The sequence below is a fragment of the Artemia franciscana genome, chromosome 14, assembly GCF_032884065.1.
Source record: "Artemia franciscana chromosome 14, ASM3288406v1, whole genome shotgun sequence".
NCBI lineage: Eukaryota > Metazoa > Arthropoda > Branchiopoda > Anostraca > Artemiidae > Artemia > Artemia franciscana.
Window position 1 is genome coordinate 14,622,035 of NC_088876.1, and position 19,455 is coordinate 14,641,489.

Here is a 19,455-nt window from a genome sequence, read left to right on the forward strand (position 1 = left end):
GGCCTCGGCTGTTTTTTCTGCTATTGTAGGATTTATACTAAAAAATTTCTTTGAATCACCCCCTTATATACTTATAATGACGTTATATACAAAGCCTTATCAAACAGTTCGTGGTAACGAACTGTAGTAAGGAGCGACCCGGCTCAATAGCAACCAAAACTCTAAAAATTTTGATGTCAATAGCTACACCAAAAGAATTGCATTTTAATTCTGATTTTAAATATATAAGTTTCATCAAGTTTAGTCATACCCATCAAAAGTTACGAGCCTGAGAAAATTTGCCTTATTTAAGAAAATAGGAAGAAACACCCCCTAAAAGTCATATAATCTTAACGAAAATCACACCATCAGATTCAGCGTATCAGAGAACCCTACTGTAGAAGTTTCAAGCTCCTATCTACAAAAATGTGGAATTTTGTATTTTTTGCCAGAAGACAAATCACGGGTGCGTGTTTATTTGTTTGTTGTTTTTTTCCAAGGGGTCATCGTATCGACCAAGTGGTCCTAGAATGTCGAAAGCGGGTTCATTCTAACGGAAATGAAAAGTTCTAGTGCCCTTTTTAAGTGACCAAAAAAATTGGAGGGCATCTAGGCCCCCTCCCACGCTCATTTTTTCCCAATGTCAACGGATCAAAATTTTGAGATAGGCATTTTGTTCAGCATAGTCGAAAACCATAATAACTATGTATTTGGGGATGATTTACTCCCCCACAATTCCTGGGGGAGGGGCTGCAAGTTACAAACTTTGACCAGTGTTTACATATAGTAATGGTTATTGGGAAGTGTATAGACGTTTTCAGGGGGATTTTATTTTGTTTGGGGGGTGAAGATGTGGGGAGGGGGCTATGTCGGAGGATCTTTCCTTGGAGGAATCTGTCATGGGGTAAGAAAAATTCAAGGGAAAGGGCGCATGATTTTCTAGCATTACTATAAGAAAACAATGAAGAATAAACATGAAAACGTTTTTTCAAATGAAAGGAAGGAGTAGCATTGAAACTTAAAACGAACAGAGATTATAACGCATATGAGGGGTTCTAAAAATACTTTAGCATAAAGAGCGAGGTATTTAGGAGGAGATTAATACCCCGTTCTTTATGCTAAAGTATTTTTAGTAATTTCAACTATTTATTCTACGGCCTTTCTGATTCAGGGGTCATTCTTAAAGAATTGGGACAAAACTTAAGATTTAGTGTAAAGAGCGAGGTGTTAACTAGGATACAAACCCCCTTGTGTACATAATAAAAATATAAGATTATTAAAAGGTTTATTACATAAGTTGCTAATTTATAAGTTACGTATATTTTTTACTAATAAAAACGTTCGTTAAAAATTAAAAGTTCTAGTTGCCTTTTTAAGCAACCGAAAAATTGGAGGGCAACTAGGGCTCCTTCTCCACCCCTTATTTCTCAAAATCGTCTGATCAAAACTAAGAGAAAGCCATTTAGCCAAAAAAAGAATTAATATACAAATTTCATTTTAATAATTTATGTGCGGAGAGCCAAAACCAAACATGCATTAATTCAAAAACGTTCAGAAATTAAATAAAGAAAACTAATTTTTTTAGCTGAAAGTAAGGAGCGACATTAAAACTTAAAACAAACAGAAATTACTCCGTATATAAAATGGTTTGTCCCCTCCGCAATCCCCCGCTCTTTACGCTAAAGTTTGTTTCTTTGTCACAATTCTACTTTTTAAAACAATTAAAAGCTTTAGCGTAAAGAGCGAGGCATTGTGGAAGGGACAAACCATTTTATGTACGGAGTAATTTCTGTTTGTTTGAAGTTCTAATGTCGCTCCTTACTTTCAGCTAAAAAAATTAGTTTTTTTTATTTAATATACTTATAATGGCGTCATATGCGTACAAACAAATAAACATACAACTTATCTTTATATATATCTACTATCTGTCTATCTTTCTTCTCCTATATATATAAAAATAAGTTGTTTGTTTGTGTATTGACTGACATCATGTTTGTGTGTCGACTGACATCATGTTTGTCGACTGACGTCATTATAAGGATTGAGCATTATTCCGTCATGAACTTGTTTGTCGACTGACGAAATTGCAGACCGGGACACAAATGACGACCGGGACACAGGGAATATAAATAATGACCGGGACACTCAAAGAGAAATTAAAGACAGGGACACCGGGACACAAATAACGACCGGGACACATGGAATATAAATGACGACCGGAATACACAGGGACACAACTACAACGGGGACGCTGGGGGCACATGGGGGATATATAAATGACGACGGGGACACAGAGAATGTTCGATTAGCAACAACCATCAACAAAGCTCAAGGGCAATCATTAGAATAATGAGGTATAGATCTGAATATGGATTGTTTTTCCCATGGACAATTATATGATGCATGTTCAAGAGTCGGTAAACCTGACAATCTATTTATATGCATAGACAATGGGACAGCGAAGAATGTTGAATAATCGCAAGTTTTACGTAGTTAAAAACACACACACACACACACACACACACACACACATATATATATATATATATATATATATATATATATATATATATATATATATATATATATATATATATATATATATATATATATATATATATATATATATATATATATATATATATATATATATATATATTCACAGGTGGGAAACAGGGACACAGCTACAATGGCGCGTAACTAATATGGCACATAACAACTTACGCACACGTGGGGGCTTGAGGGGGGGGGGCGAAGCGCACCCACCAACTAGGTGTTGGGGTGGCGCGAAGCGCCATATAAATCCAAAAATGACAGAAGAAACAGCCGAGGAAGTTGCTTAAAGAGTTAACTCAAAGAGAGATTTTATTATAAATCTTACAATGTGAGAAGAAACAGCCGAGGAAGCTGCTCAAAGAGTTAATGCCAAAAGGCTTGCTAGGACCACATAGGACCACCACATTCTAGAACCACTGTGTCGATACAATCACTCCTAGAGAGAAAAAATAACTAAAAATAAATACGCATCTGTGATCCTTTCTCTGAAAAAAAAAATACAAAATTCCACAGTTTTGTAGATAGGAACTTCAAACGTCTACAGATACTCCTTTTTTACTTCTTACTCATTTTTTCGGAAATAAGGCAAATTTTCTCAGGCTTGTGACTTTTTTTGGGTAGGAATGAACTTGATGAAACATATATATTTAAAATCAGGGTAAAAATTAGATTCTTTTAATTTATATATTTGTATCAAAATTTCGTCTTTTAGATTTTCGGTTACTATTGAGCCGGATCGCTGCTTACAGTTGTTACTGCGAAACGTTTGATAGTATTGCTCCGATGTTACTTAATTAAAGAAACACAAGAAATTAAAAAAAAAAAATGAGCTTCTCCAGTGATGAGATCAATTTTTTAGTTTATCGTTACCTGCAAGAATCTGGGTTCCAACATAGTGCTTATACCTTTGGGATTGAATCACATATTAGTCAGTCTAATATAAATGGGGCTCTTGTTCCACCAGCAGCTCTTATTTCTATTATTCAGAAGGGACTGCAATATACAGAAGCTGAGATAAGTTTGTCTGAAGATGGAACTGAGAGATTCAGTGAAGGTTTGGTCCAAAATAGGGTGAAACACTCAATTTTATTATTAGTTTTGTGGAAAAATCTGGAGATCTAGGAATAAGTTGTTATTTTAAAAACACATTTTTCAGAATTTTGAAAAGAACCTGAAACCCCTTGAAAATGATGTCACAGCCAAAATGACTTTTTTCTGAGGGGTTAAATAATGTTTGGAAAAATTCCAGTTTAGCTACTTTTTGCTAGGCTATCTTGAAAAGGGGTTATGTTAGTATCCTAAAATGAATATTTCAGGGATGGGTCTACAGACCAAAGTAGGCCTATGTCCTGGGAAGGTATCTTGAAGTATCTTCCTCCACTCCTCCTTCTGGAGGGCCCTGGCCTTTGATGACCTTTAATAAAATCTTTTGTTATAAAAGTGAAACCTTGAAAATACATCTTCTGCTTAAATAAAGTAGGCCTACACCAAGACAATTTTCAGCTCTGCAACTTTGATGACCTGAAAAACAATTTTCAGGGCCCTGGCCTTTGATGTCCTTTAATAAAATCTTTTGTTATCAAAGTGAAACCTTGAAAATACATCTTCTGCTTAAATGAAGTAGGCCTACACCAAAACAATTTTCAGCTCTGCAACTTTGCTCAATCCCAATTTATAAGGTTTTAAAGATCTGCAAATAGCCCACATTTTTATATTTAGAAAATAAAACCCTTGATATGGCTTACAATTTTACTAAAATAACAGGAATTGCAATCTAAGAATTAAAACCAGAGAAAAAGAAACAGATAACTCAAAATTAAGGTAATATCTTTTTTGTCTAAATTTCAATAGATATAGACCTTTCAAATTTCTAAGACTTGGAGTTCAGAAGAGAATTGATATAAAAGCTTATGCTACTGTTTGAAAATACCTTCCCAGAGTATGTTTTTGACCCTGGGTTCATTACTAAAAGTTTCATTTTCCTAACCTAACCCCTTTCCAAGATAGCAAAAAGTAGTTAAACCAGAATTTTACTTAACATTTTCCTGTTGAGACCAAGGAAAATAATAAACACCATTCCTGAATCAGCTACAAATAATGATAAAATCTAGACAATCTACTTTTTGCTATCTTGGAAGTGGTTAGGTTTGGAAAATAAAATATTCAGTAATGATTTCTGGGCCAAACAAACTCTTGGAAAGTATTGCCAAGCTACTCATGTTAACCCTCTTCTGAATCCTATATATTAAAATTTGCCTATCCTAATAGACAGATCTATTACCTATCATAATTTTGACAAAACAACATTATGTCTTAATCTTCAGTTTTCAGTTTTTTTTTCTCTGGTTTTAGTTCTGGAAATGTAACTCCTACTACTTGAGTAGAATTTTAAGCCAAATCATTGTGTTTTTTTTTTCCTAATTAAGAAAATGTATTTATAGAGCTTTAAAACTTCATAAATTAGGATTAAGCAAAGTTGTGAAGCTGAAATATTTTTCTTGAACTTTGCTTATACAGGATATCTATTTTACAAAGTTTTCACATTTATAAAACAAGGATTTTAAAGTCATCACAAGTCAGTAACCTCTAGAAGGAGAATGCGTGGAGGCATGTACATCAAAATACCTTTGAGGCACTACTTTAATCTGTGGATCCACCCTGAAAGTTTCATTTTTATAACCTAATTACTTTCAAAGATAGACAAAAATAGCTTGTCTAGAATTTTACCTTTCTGCCTACTTGTGAATATTTTTGCAAGGAAATATTTTTGCAAGGGCCACTCTTGAATTACTGTTTGTTTGTATTAACAGTTACTACTAGGACTGTGTTATATATGTGAGAGGCTGCCACCCCCCTCCACAATAGTCACATTTTGAATTCAGTTTTATTAATCATATAACAATGCTTCAAGACTGAATAATGATTCATGAAAATCTATACCTTCAGAAATATTTCTCTATGAGGGTTGGGGACCTTGAAAAGAAAAGGATTTTAGGTTCATAATTTTCCTATCATTCAAGAGTATTTTTTTTGGAAAAAGATTACTATTGAAGACATCCCCCTCCTACTGAACAGGTAAGCATACAAATACAATATTTTGTTTTACACTTCTAATATTTCTGCAACAAAACTGGGAACTGTCACCCTTAACCCATATTGCAGGCTTTTTTTTTATAAATGTTCTTTATAATGAAGGGGGATTCTTTCAAGTCCCTCCTATTTTTATTTCCAAGCTCACTGAAGGTTGAAAAATTTTGATTCAAAACACTTTCTAAGCTATCAGCCCCATCAGCAGAGCAATGTTTTTGAGTTTGGGGGAAGGGGCTATAAAGAATATACTAACAAAATTGTGAATTGTGCTGACAAATGCTGACACATAAGCTAAATAAAAATATATAAAAGTTACCAGATTTAATTTGATTTATTACAGAATTCTGATACACAAAAACCAACTGATTACATAAGAACAGATCTTAAAGATGTAAATGCCTCATTTTCTTTACTCTCACTGATTGTCAAATGCTGATGACTCCAACTCAGCTTTGATGTCTTTTTGAATGTAAAGGAGCATAAGCAAATCAAGTCTATCATTGCCTAGTGTTAACCTCAGTTGGTTTTTGTCATTTTCATCTTACATAAGATCTCTGACCTTTAGCTGAAGCTACAGGTAAAATTTTTGCAAAAATAAAAGCTCTATAGACAAGTGGAAGAGCATGCTTGTGCTTATTGGTAATAGAGTAGAGCTGTCCAGGGTTTTTGTTCATTAGTCAGAGCCTGGTCTAAAAGTTCCTGGAATATTTATATTTCCGACCTCAGTGCTCCTGGTGATATCTGCAGGACAGGTAAGGCTGCCCCTAACTTATTAAATTTTGAAGTTTCTTGGTGGCTATGTACTCAAAGATGGGCAAAAGAAGCTGCTGACGTTTGTCTCACAATTTGTGGAGCTCTTTGTTTGATAAAATCAATGTTCGTTTTGAATTCCTTGGTGTAATAGCCAATGATGCCCTCATTCTTAAGGGAATCTGTTCCTACAACTTCATCCCATAATCTACTTGGAGAGCAATGGCAACAATCCTTCTTCCTCTTCTTATTCAGCAGACAGGCTTTTCAGTCAAAACTATTTAGCCCATTTCCTTTTGGCTCACTCTGTGGGATTGACAGAGCTATGGAGCTGGTTTGTCCTATATGATTTGTATCTGCTCAGATTTCTTGAAGTATATCTTTTGATACCAGCAGTTGAATTATAAGAGAATATATATTGAGCTCTGTGCTCTGCGAGAAAGTATGATCAGCAAGACTCTTGGCTGCTAGTGGAATTTTGTGGTGTTTGAAGCATTCTAACATTTTACATTGCAGGGTATACTGTGCAGACGTCAGCATATTACATTCAAATAGGCAATGATCTATTGTTTCATTCTTAAGATTACATGACCTGCAAAGGGGGGACGAGGGAACTTCGCCAGATGAACAATGAATTCTTGAATTCTTATTCAAAGCAATTTCTTCCTTCAGATGAAGAAATGCCAATTTTGTCAGTAATCCCAGAAAGATCTGTGACAGAAAAAAGTGTAGTTGCCATTTTTACAGAAGCTTCAACATGACTAACAAATTCTGTGTTGCTGGGACAGAGCAGATCTTCAAGTGAAGGACAAGTTGCTTTCATGTATTGTCATGTTGATAAAATATCCAAGTCAACCATCTGTAGAGCTTTTATTAGGGCATTGGTCTGGTGCAAGATATTCTTCATGAATATCAGATCAGCAACAAAATCTAGATACAACATTGCTAACAGAAGTGACTGTAATTTCGCTCTCATTTCAGTATTGAGATTTTTTCCTATGTCATGCAGGAGACTAAATATTGCAGGAAGTGTGCTTTAAACCACATATAGTAATTTTGTCTTGCCAGCCATCTCATTTCCAACAGTCTTTTGAGTCCAAGCTTCCATTCGACAGACTCAAGAGCTGCTTGATACAGGTTGAACTGCTTAGAACCACTTATGAAGAAAACATACTGTTGTTGCAGCATGCCAAACATGTTTCAAGTCAAAATGCTTTCCTTGCAGCAATGTTGGACAGTAATGTTGGCTTGATGAGCCAGGCAAAAAAATATTATATTTCACACCCAGCCCAATGTGAAATATGGGCTTGAATTCCTTCAAATCTCCCCAACATATTGCTTGCAAAGTCATAGGGTAAAGGTGCTGATAATTTGACAGTTTTTGTAAAAAAAAAACAGTTTTTGTAAAAAAAACAGTTTTTGTAAAAAAAAAACAGTTTTTTTTTTACTCCAGAAGGCCTAATTTAAAGGCTTTTGGTTTGAAAAGGGTTTCAATATGTAGAAAAATATCTACAAATCTAACGGTTTGATAATAAGTTTGAAGTAATATCAGAAAAGGGTACAAAGCAATTTTCTTAAATTGGAGCATTGTCACTTACAAATTTTACAGAATAGAAAAATTATCTGTTTTTAATGTCAGAACCCAATTTGACATGGGTTGAAATACTTGGAGAATACTTGTGGGTGGATCCTGGTGGATTCAACATGCATATTCTTTTTACTTTATTTCTCTTCAACTTTTTTAAATGCATAAAATGCTATTCAGATGGTGGAAGCAAAAAAGTGAAAAAAATGCCTCAAGCATAGGGACAAAATCGTATAATCATATGGAGTGTAATTGTGTGACCTAGGTCTCTATAATATACTGTGTGATATAACAGTGTGGTATAGGTCTCTTTATAAACGCTATCTGGAATGGCTCACTTTCTCTCAGCTTTAATTGTCCAGCAAAGATTTCTTTGATGTTCACATTTAAAGTTTTGTCAACATTTAGCTATTTCCAAGTTAATCTACCAGCTTAATTCACTTTAAAAATTTTGGTTTTGACTATCCATTGTCTAGAAAGTCTAGAATTCTTGAAATATGCATGTCTTACTTAAGATTATTTGAAGTTTGGGACACTGAGGAGTTTAACATGTTTCATTAGCATTTTGGGTGAGATAGGAATTCTATGCTAATTAGCGAGGGGTTCAGAGAGAATGTTTTGTATTTTACAGCTTGGAATATATTTGAAAGAAAATATGTATAAAATTTAATAAGAAAGGGTGTACTTCAAATCTATTCAGTGATAAATGAGTTAGGGTGCTGTGATCAACCAAGTTAAATGCTTAAAAACATGACCATAGTATGAGGCCAAGGAGCAGTTCCTCAGGTGATAGAAAAATCTAGCATCAAATCAGTAGAACCAAAATTAAAAAAAAACTTTTCTCAATATTTTTTTTTTCATGTGAAATATTATTACAAAAAATAATCATGAAAATTACTTGTTGAGAAGGTAACCAAAAATTTGACCCCTATTTTTTTGGTCATAGGACCCTTGAATTTTGAAACCAATTGTTCCTCATCTGTTTTATATGTTCAGTGAAGTTTCAACAGAGTCACCTATATTTTGACTGGTCCTGTTGCTCTCTGTCAAAAATTTCGACAAAGTTACTACAAAATATTCTCAAAAGAAATGAATCTCATAATAGAAGCCAATATCTACATTTGGATTTGGGTGAAGGAATATTTTTAGTTGGTCTGGTATTCACTGCATCAGACAATACTTTTCAACCAATGGAACATAGTTTTGTCAATATAATATTAGCTGCCATTTTAGCTTAATTTTTTCAAGAAGAAGGAAATATGGCTACATTTTAGATAATATCATATATGTCTTGATCCATTGGTGCTGATTCCAACTTTTTTTTGCCAAAAAATAACTAAGTAATGACAGTTTGAACATAAGATAGCTAAAAAATTGTCAGGAGCTCAAAAACAGGAAAATGATTGAATTGAATATTCTTTTCTTATCTGTGCATGTCAGATATAATGTCCACGTCTCGTATTGCCAAAATATAATGTAGGCTTTGAGAGATGGTGTTCCAGGTCACAAATAATCAGAGTTATACTGTTTGAAGGAAAATTTTAACAGTGGTTCTGAGTTTGGACTGTCAAATCATTGGTGTTTTTACCCTATGACTGGAATACCAACTTCACTAAATCTAGTTCACAATCTGTGATAACTTTAAGGATTTCTACAGCTATGTCAGCTCCTTTTTTGGAGGGGGATTGACAAGGGAAAGAATCTGCTCCTTGGCAGTTCTATTTGAATTAATGTATCTGACTCCAACAGCCAGTCATTCCTCATGGTTCACAGCTGGTGTAGGTCCAGCAAGGGCTTCAAACACTTTTGATTGCTTTATTTCATTGATAACCATTGACAAGGCTTCTTTGTCTACCTGGCTCATGAAATCGTTTTGTGAGATGTAGCTAAGGTAAGTAGTTGCCTGGGTACATTATTTTTTTTTTGATACTTTAGCCATTTTGCCATCTCTACATTATGATGTCCCAGCAAGTGGACAATATTGATGAAGTTGCCCCCATCATAATCTTTTCCTTGAAAGACAAGTCCTTGTTTCCTGAATTTGATAGTGACATCTGTCAATACTTTTTACAATTTTTCGATTTCTCTCTCTTTCTCTGCTTCAATATCTTTGCTCTACTTTTCTTATCAAATAAATATGGCAGTAAAGCCTTGTGGTAGGTAAAAGTAATATATCTGGGACTGAAGCTTTAAGACTTGGAGTGGGATGCAAGTAAACCTGGCTTATTTCCTTTACTGTGCATCTAGTGACATGAATATAAACCATTGCAAAACTCCATATTTCTCTTTTCTCTATTTGGCCATGTGGGAAACAAATTACAGGCATAGCAGTAAATCAGGTCTTTTGTAATGCTTTACTCAAGGTGATCATATTTACTACACTAGGCCTTGACAAAATGATTGTGGTGCTTATGGTGTTTGGATCTTACTTTTTCCTCTACAGAAAAGGTAACTATAGGCTGGTTAGGTTCACACTCTATTGACTTAAGTTTGTGAAGATCAGAAAATGCTCACTTTGGTTTACAAGTTTGAAACTGTGCCCAAGAAAATAATTCCCCAGATCCATGGTCTCTGTCACAAAGGTGACTTTATCAAAGAAGACTGCTGTTCTTGATTTGCTGTCAAGTTAACCTGCTTCTTTACCTTTTTTGGTGATGAGTGAAAGATTTCCCAAAAGAACTTAGACAGGAATATCTGTATTAGTTCCTGGGAGCAACACCATCCGCCTTTTAGACAGTAAAGCATGAAAGGCTGATCTGTCCAGAAGTTCATTCAGGTGGAAAAGGATTTTTGCCCAAAAATATGGCCTTTAGTCACAATCACGAGAATCTGTTCAGATGCTAGACACAATGTCACTCAGATCTGAGGTTTTGGACCAGGAATCGATTGTTCAATTTCCAGAAACAGTGATGAGAAGTCAGTGAACAGGGTTGCACTATTATACCATCTTTTGTTTTTGGTGATGGTGCTTGGCTTTGTGCTAATAATTGTAGCAACAATTGCACTCATCACAGCTAATCGAAGGGGTCTTATCGCTTTTATAATAACCAACTACTAAATAGATGCTATTTAAGTTTGTTTCCAAACTAATTTCTTTTCTACATTTTGAATGCAAACAGTCACCACTTCTTCATTACAAATTATTCTTTGGGATTGTTTCTCTTGAAAAGGTTTCCACTGTAAAATAATTTTTTTTTTCCCTTTTTTTTTAAATTGAATGTTTGGACCAATCTTACCCCAGGACGTGCGGTAACTTGGGACCTCATGTCTTTTATGCATAATTCAATAGTTTTAGTGAAAAATTTTTGTAAAATTTAATGCAAAACTTTGGTCCAAAATTTGTATTTTGAAAATAATCTTAACTGCAAAGAATGAAAGAAAAAACACCAAAAAAACACATGATACTTCAATTGATTCTGACATAGATTGTTTAATAGGCTCCAGTTGAATATTTCCTGGGGGTTAAATGGGATAATTCCAGCTTTTTGAAATCCTGTTATCACATTTGCTGCTCCATAACCCTCATCAAGATCATCCAAAAGTTCCATCAGCAACTTCAGAAAATCACCTTTGGGAGGGCCTGTGTATCTGGAGCCTTTACCTGATTTGAACCTATAAATTGAAAGGGAGTAGCCGATCCGGACTAGTCCCAATTAAAGATAGAAATGGGGCCACAATTAGTGATAAGGAAAAAGTTAAAGAAAGAAGGGTGGAACATTTTGAGAATGTGCTAAATCAAGAAACAGTTGCAGGAAAAGATATAGATGAAAATGAAAAAGTTTGTGATACCTTGGATGTGAAGGAAGATTTGTTTAGTGAGGAAGAATTAGCGACAGTACTAGAAGGATTAAAAAATAATAAGGCCCCAGGTGCTGACAGTATGATTAATGAGTTCCTTAAATATGGTGGCTCTGAGGTTAGGAATAAGCTACTGAAGATTATGAACATGATTTTTGAAAAAGGGGAAGTACCCAATGATTTTAGGAAAACCTTAATTAAACCACTGTATAAGAAAGGTGACAAGAGTGAATGTCGTAATTATCGAGGCATTAGTCTGGTCTCTGTAGGTAGCAAATTACTGAGTAATATGATACTTTTTAGACTGAGACATGCTGTAGACAAAGTTTTAAGGGAAGAACAATGCGGTTTTAGAAAAGGTAGAGGATGTGTCAACCATGTTTTCACTCTTAGGTTAATAATTGAGAAGTCCCTTCGTTGTCAAACACCTTTGGTCCTTAGTTTTATCGATTATGAGCAAGCTTTCGATTCTGTTGATAGAACAGCGTTAACAAAGGTCTTATCGTTATATGGTATACCAGAAAAATACATTAAAGTGATTTGCGCTATGTACGAGAATAATACTGCTGCGGTTAAGGTAGGAAATGAGGTTAGCAACTGGTTTTGTATTAAATCAGGAGTTAAGCAGGGTTGTGTTCTATCCCCCTTTATATGGATCATTTTGATGGACTTCGTCTTAAGGAGCACAGGAAAGGCAATTGGAGACCATGGAATCAAATGGGGAGGAAGAACGCTCCTGGACTTAGATTATGCTGATGATTTAAGCATATTAGATGAAAGTGTGAGCAAAATGAATGAATTTTTAGAGGTTTTACGAGTTCAGGGTGTTAAAATAGGCTTGAAAATTAATGTTAAGAAGACTAAGTCACTAAGGCTAGGAATAAGTGAAGATGAACAGGTGACCTTAGGTAACGAAAAGATTGATCAGGTTGGGAGCTTCAGTTACCTTGGTAGTATTATTAGTAAAGATGGTGGGAGTAGTGAAGATGTTAAAAGTAGAATAGCTAAAGCTCAGGGTGTTTTTTCACAGTTAAAAAAAGTTTGGAAGAATAGAAAGATAAGCCTACAAACCAAGATTAGAATATTGGAAGCTACAGTGATGACAGTGGTCAAATATGGCTCTGAAGCATGGACACTCCGAAAAGCAGATGAAAATTTACTAGATGTTTTCCAGAGAAATTGCCTACGGATTGTTCTGGGTACCCGGCTGACTGACCGTATTTCAAACAGTAGGTTGTACGAAAAGGGTGGTTCAATCCCGCTTTCTGGGGCTATAATGAAAGAAAGGTTGAGATGGCTAGGCCACGTTCTACGGATGAAGGATGACAGATTACCGAAGATTGTCCTTTTTGGCCAACCGTCTGGGGCTACACGGAAAGTAGGTCGTCCTTGTCTGGGTTGGGAGGATGTCATAAATAAGGATTTAAAGGAAATGGGAACTTCCTGGGAGGGTGTAAAGAGGGAGGCTTTAAATAGATTAGGTTGGAGGAAGAGCGTGCGTAGCTGTGTTGGCCTCAGGCGGCTTGGTGCTGCAGTGAGTTATTAGTAGTAGTAGTAGTAGCATCTTTCACCATACTATTTTCAGTAGATAAAAATAAGCAACATCAAGTGGCTGTGTTAAGTGGCTCAAGTTGGCTGGAAATGAGACAATTTTTTTTTTTTGTATGTTTTGAGAGCAGACACACTGATATATGTTGAAAAGTTATCGGCAATAATTAACTTCTTTCTGTGTTTTTTCTTTAGGGTGGAAAGCAATATATTTTCAAAAAAGTCCTCAAGGCAAATTGCATTAGACCATCCCCTTTGGGGCCATTCTCTATCCACATGGACCACAGACCTTCACTTTTGAACGAGCATTAATGGGATTATCTCCCTAGATGCATTTCCACACACCATTAGTGAAATGGACATTTTAGAATTATTTATTACTCTCTCTGGATATTTGCTTCCATGTTTTGTAAGATTTTTTTTTATCCCAGATCATCTGTAAGGTTTCTCTTGTAAAGTTTATAGACATTCTCAGGTTCAACGCCTTCAAGCTCTTCCTTCTGATAGTGGAAATACTCTGTAATGGTATGAGGACCTACCTCTGCTATTTTCTTTTGATGTTCCTATCAAATCTTTCACTTAAATGTAGTCTTTCTCTTAAGCTGTTTGCCTTTTCAAGAAGCTTCTTGTCCATTCTCTTTCTTGTAGATTTTTATGAAACTTCTCAACAACTCTACCACATTTATTTAAATAGCTTCACTAAAAATTTAAGGATGTGCTGGTCCAATGGAAAGTTACTCTCTAGTAGATAGCACGCAGTATGGAAGTATTTTTCCTCTCCCCTGTTTAAAACAGTGGCCTACCAACGTCTTTTGGATAGTTTTTCCCTAGTTTTTTGATGAGGGTACTTCTGTGGATTTTATACTTCTCAGCAGCAGCTCTTTGGGTTAATTTTCAATTCTCAATCTCTCCCAGAGTATTCTCGAGGATCTTTGGTGTATAGTTGACACAAGTCCTACTCCTAGTTGCCTCCTTTGATTTCTTGGTATCAACTCGAAAGAAAGGTGTATAAGTTGATTGGTACACAACCATCCATGTACCATTTTTTTAGGCTCTTGAACATCAGAGGCCTAAATCGTCGTTGTTTTCCAAAATTTTCTCTGTGGTTTTGGCTAAGGTCCATGGCAAACAGGTTATTTGAAAAATGTCCAACAAGCTTGTATGCAAGTGCAGCTATGAAGGACACTTGGTTGGTGGTATAAAAAATGTAAAATATGTCATTTTTAATTTTTTTTCTAACAAACAAACTAACCTTATAATGTAAGCTTGGTCAGATATTTTTCACATCAATCACACTTTCAAAAAGAAACAAACAACCTTTCATAAGCCTAGTTAAAAATATAGACTCATAAATCTTTTTCATGATTTTGGACCAATGTTACTTCACAGGACCAAAGTAACCCCATTCTACGGTAATTCGTAAGTAAAAGGGTAATATCCAACATCCAGGATGCTTTTGCCCAGCTGGAAAATTTTTACAAGAATATGAAGATAAGTGTGCAAACCAAGATTAAAATATTGGAAGTTGCAGTGATGACAGTGGTCAAGTATGGCTCTGAAGCGTTCGTGTTCCAAAAGACGGAAGAGGTTTTATTAGATGTTCCCCATAGGAATTTTCAACGGATACTTTTGGATGGTTCTAGGCGTTTGCCCGCCAGAAAATACCCCCTCCCCAGAAAATATTCCCCCTCCGAAAATAGTCCTCCCCCCTGTGAAAAATATTTCCCAGAAAATACATCCTTGCTGAAAGGAAATTATTCTCACAAATTTACTCCCCACTGAAAATTCCCCCAGACAATCCCCTCCCTGGCAGAAAACTCCCTCGCGAAAAAATACCTGTATCTTCACAATAACAAATACGTATGTAACAAAAGCTTCTAAGACACTTAAACTTCTACAATGTGGCTCTCTAGTTTATTGTTGCTTTGAAGGGATGGAGTTACCTCATAGGGTGCATTTTAATGACAGAACATCCCAGCTATCATTGAACCCTCAGATAAATACAGAATCAGTTCTAAGGTAGAGACAAGGTCAGGGTACAGGTAGAAATTGATGTATGATCCCTAGGGCTGTAACCAGGATTTTCGCTTGGGGGGATAGGGGTACAAAAGAAACTTCAAAAACGCATCAACAGTGTGAAATTGATATCTACTCTGTTATGATTGGTGGGAATATTTCTGGTCTATGCTATTATTATGAAAGTAAAAAGTAAAATTAAACCCCAAAATGAGCAGAATTTACTCCTTATTTAGGGGCACTGCCCTTTCCTTATCCACACCTCCACCTCATGGTCACATAAAATTTGAAGGATGCTCATTAGATCAGAAATTGAGGGTTCAAGTCCTTTTTTTATAAGTCAAAAGTGATTGGAAAAGAATACCCCCTCCTGCGGGGGGGGGGGTATTTCCGAGGGAGGACTTTCCGCGAGGGATATTTTACTGGGGGGGGGAATGCCGGCCACCGTTTTGAATACCCATCCAACTGACCTAATTTTGAACAGTAGCCTGTGTGGGAAATATGGTTCTATCCTCTTTTTAGGGCTATAATGAAAGAAAGGTTGAGATGACTAGGGAACATTGTGCAGATGAAGGATTATAAATTGTCAAATATTGTCCTTTTAGTCAGCCATCTAGGGCCAAAGAAAAAGCATGTAATATCCAAATTGTGTCGCAGGAGTTCATAAGGAAGGATTTTAGGAGAAATTAGAATATCTGGAGGGGGTTGTTAAAAGGTACATTTCAAAAAAGATTGGGATGGAGGAAGAGCATTCATAGACATGTTGGCCTCACGTGGTTTGGTGCTACAATGAGTTGTTAGCAGTAATAGTTGGCCCTAAGTACTAAGTAATTAAGTCACTAGTACTAAGTCAAGAATAGGGCATTGATTCCTAAAAAAAACAAAAAAAAAACAACAACTGGTATTTAAAGACTCGAATTCTTTGATAGGAGGTTTTCTGATGCTGAATTTCATGGTGCAATTTTCGTCCACTGTGGTCCCGTTTTTTCAAAAATTAGGCAGATTTTCTTGGGTTCATAACTTATAGCTATTGCAATAATCTGCTCTGAAAAGTTTTCCTTTATCTTTCAGTTGAAAACTATATTTGGTTATAAGTAACGGGGCTTCTGTTGAGAACAGGTCAAAGGAGAAGAAAATACAATAGAAAAGCGAGTTTGTTTATGGTATTACAGAGTGTTAAAACAAAAGTATAAGCAAATTTCTATCCTTATTTCCACAAAACGGGGATCATTTTTACAAAGAACAGAAATCTAAGGGAGTTTTCCTGCGTTAAAGATAATATTGAAGGATTTTTATTTAATTGCATTTGCCCTGTTGAAACCTTCTTGCAGAGATGGATGCCAAATAATGCAGGTAGAGTCAAGAAATGACAGTATAAAAGAAGGGGGAATTAAACACTGAGTGTTTGAGACATTCAAACCGTTAGGGAGCTGAAAGAGGGAGGTTTTGTCATCATAAAAAAACATTCACTTTACAACCATATTCCTAATAATTTGATACTATAACCCCCCCCCCCCAAAAAAAAAAACAACAAACAATTTCATGGAACTAACTAGCGTTTCAGGAGATGGGAGAGTTTTATGGACCTTTGATTTTAATATTGTTGAATTTGAGGTGTTGGCTTTCATTTCATTTGCATTAGCCTTATCTGATAATTACTTGAGTGAATCCATCAAATTATGTCTGTATCATGTCTCTAAGACCTTGAAGTGGCATTTTCTATTGTGAATTGCTCAAACTCATATGAGCTATAAGTTATTGTATTCAATGAATGCATTCTGTTCTGTGTTTATCTAGGTCTGTCACTGATTGATGCTGTCATGCCAGATGTAGTTGCAAATAGACAGCAACAGGCTCAACAACCACAGCAACAAGCGGTCAAAGTGGAGAAACAAGAAGGCAATGGAGAGCTTGCAAACATCCCTTCTGTCAAAGGAGAACCAGTTATATCTGGTATCCCACAGCCAAGTGAACCAATGGAAGCTGACACTTCTATAGAAATTCCACCTGAAAAAGCCAAAACTTTGAAGGGCCACGAATCCGAGGTCTTTATTTGTGCATGGAATCCTACCAGTGATCTTCTGGCCTCAGGTATAAATGTATAAGATTATGAAATTTCATGAAAATCTCCAATTTTAGGACAGAATTTTGGGAAATGAAGGCTTTAGGATTGTATTATTTTTTTTGTTTGTCTTCAAATTTATAATTAAAATATTAATTTAAATTGCTACAATTTGGTAAGTAGTACCAAAAACTATTTATAATGGGTCTTTCTTAACACTTTCTGGTTGTGAGCCCACATATTACCGCATTTATGGATGAAGTCAGTCCTGGGCAGGTCCAGGATATTAATTGGGGGAGGCGGTATTTTAATATGGAAGAACATCCTTTTAATCATCTTCTAAATTAAGGTGTTATGTGTCTTTAGCATTCTTTATAACATTTTTTTGGGCGGATGTTGGGTAAACATAGGCCCCCCTCCTAGTAACAGCCTTATTCTTTGTGCTGCTATAAATTTTATAGTAATCTTTTTATTTCCGAAAAGGGATTCGACAAATCAAGAGGTAGCTAATTTTTATCCCTTTGAAATACTTTTTATCATTAACGAAATTTACACAATGGTCTTAATGATCTCTTAATTAGCATCCTTTAACATTGGAATTTTTTGTTCCCTCTATGTTTTTGGTTCACTGTTTCAACCAAAACGTTTATGCTTTTTAATAATGTGCTGTATTGTTTAGAACATTGAATAACCTTGGATACGTTTGTGGGACACCCAAAATTAGACGGGGTTGCATTATGTAGAAAGGTCTAAAATTTTTGGGTGCATAATGGAAGGTAGCCAAAAATTTGGCCTGCTAAATGGAATCAAGTGCGATTTTATTGCTCAACACTTGAATAGATGGTGTCCCTTCAAGAGGAAGTGAAGAAGTACTTTGCTCTAAATTTGCTTAGCGTATTGTGACGCAAAGAGGGATTACATCTAAACTCTGTTACGGAATTAGTTTGAAAGTGCAGTTTGGATATTTTAATCTTGTTTTGCATTAATAATTTGTGCTCGATTATGTTTTTGCGTTGCTACTGTAATCTAGCTTCGATTTTTTTTCCAAACATAATACCTATTTCTTATTTCACGTTCTGTTATTCAACTGATTTTGGACTGATTAATTTACACATGAGCTGGAATATCTAATATAAATATGTTGTGGAAAGATATTGCTTTAAAATCAATGGAAAAGAGTGAAACTGGAAATTAATCATTAACCAGGAAATTAAGATAGCTATGATAGAGATAGAAAGTGATGTTATCATTTGACTGGTTGTAAAATGAGGTATTTAGAAAGACTATGTCTTTTCCTCATATGCAAAGAATTTAAATCTTACATATAGCCAAGGACCCACGATAAAGAATGATCACTAGAAAATAGTTACGAGGCTTCAACGAGCTAAAGAAGGTTTGAAAATTCCTTGCGCCAATGGCAAAAAGAGCGTATCTTCAGAAAAAAAACAAACAAACAAAGATTAGGTATGATTTTAGTCTGGGGATCTTTTTTGGGCATTTTGTCTGGTAAAATATTTTTCCATGAGTGCAATTTCAGATCCAATTCCAATAATGAGGGATTTCAAGGATAGAGGGGGAGTATTATCTCTCCACTCTACTTTTCACATTTACCTTGTCGTAATTTGCACTTGCAAGCATTGAGAACTTACGAGTTCTTCAACTGATCGACATTCACGTGAAAAAGCTATACTCTGTACAATACTCTTGGAAGTTCTAGCCCCTCCATCTGGTCATCTGGGTGAAATTAGGGTAGTTCGGGTGGCCTAACTACCCTAATGTGACCCAGATCTTTCCTCGCTTTAGACACCCTCTTTGCACTAGACTTATGCACGTAGCGGAAATTTTACGGGAGCACTACCAAGCAATGCGATCTCATTGCACAAACGTTAATGTCATCACTTTGTTGCTAATCGAAGGTTTCAAAGCCAACAAAGGACTGACTAACTGTCACAGACAAGAAGTATATAATACAGACATCCAACTGAAGTAATTTTATGGTACCGACAATTCAGTGCTTGTGCTTCTCTGTCCTCAATTTTTTACTAAAAATGTTTAATAAAGGTTGTCTATA

The 19,455-nt window shown here is 35.5% G+C and overlaps 1 protein-coding gene across 1 annotated transcript in view; it reads left to right on the forward strand.

The window, feature by feature from the left end:
- The first annotated feature begins 3,323 nt into the window (after nucleotides 1–3,323).
- Nucleotides 3,324–19,455, forward strand: part of LOC136035369 (F-box-like/WD repeat-containing protein TBL1X) — a 51,063-nt gene continuing 34,931 nt past the window's right edge. The window contains exons 1-2 of the mRNA XM_065717128.1: nucleotides 3,324–3,589; nucleotides 17,120–17,413. Coding sequence (XP_065573200.1) covers nucleotides 3,361–3,589; nucleotides 17,120–17,413 — 523 coding nt within the window. The 5' untranslated portion in view covers nucleotides 3,324–3,360. The remainder of the gene's footprint in view (nucleotides 3,590–17,119; nucleotides 17,414–19,455) is intronic.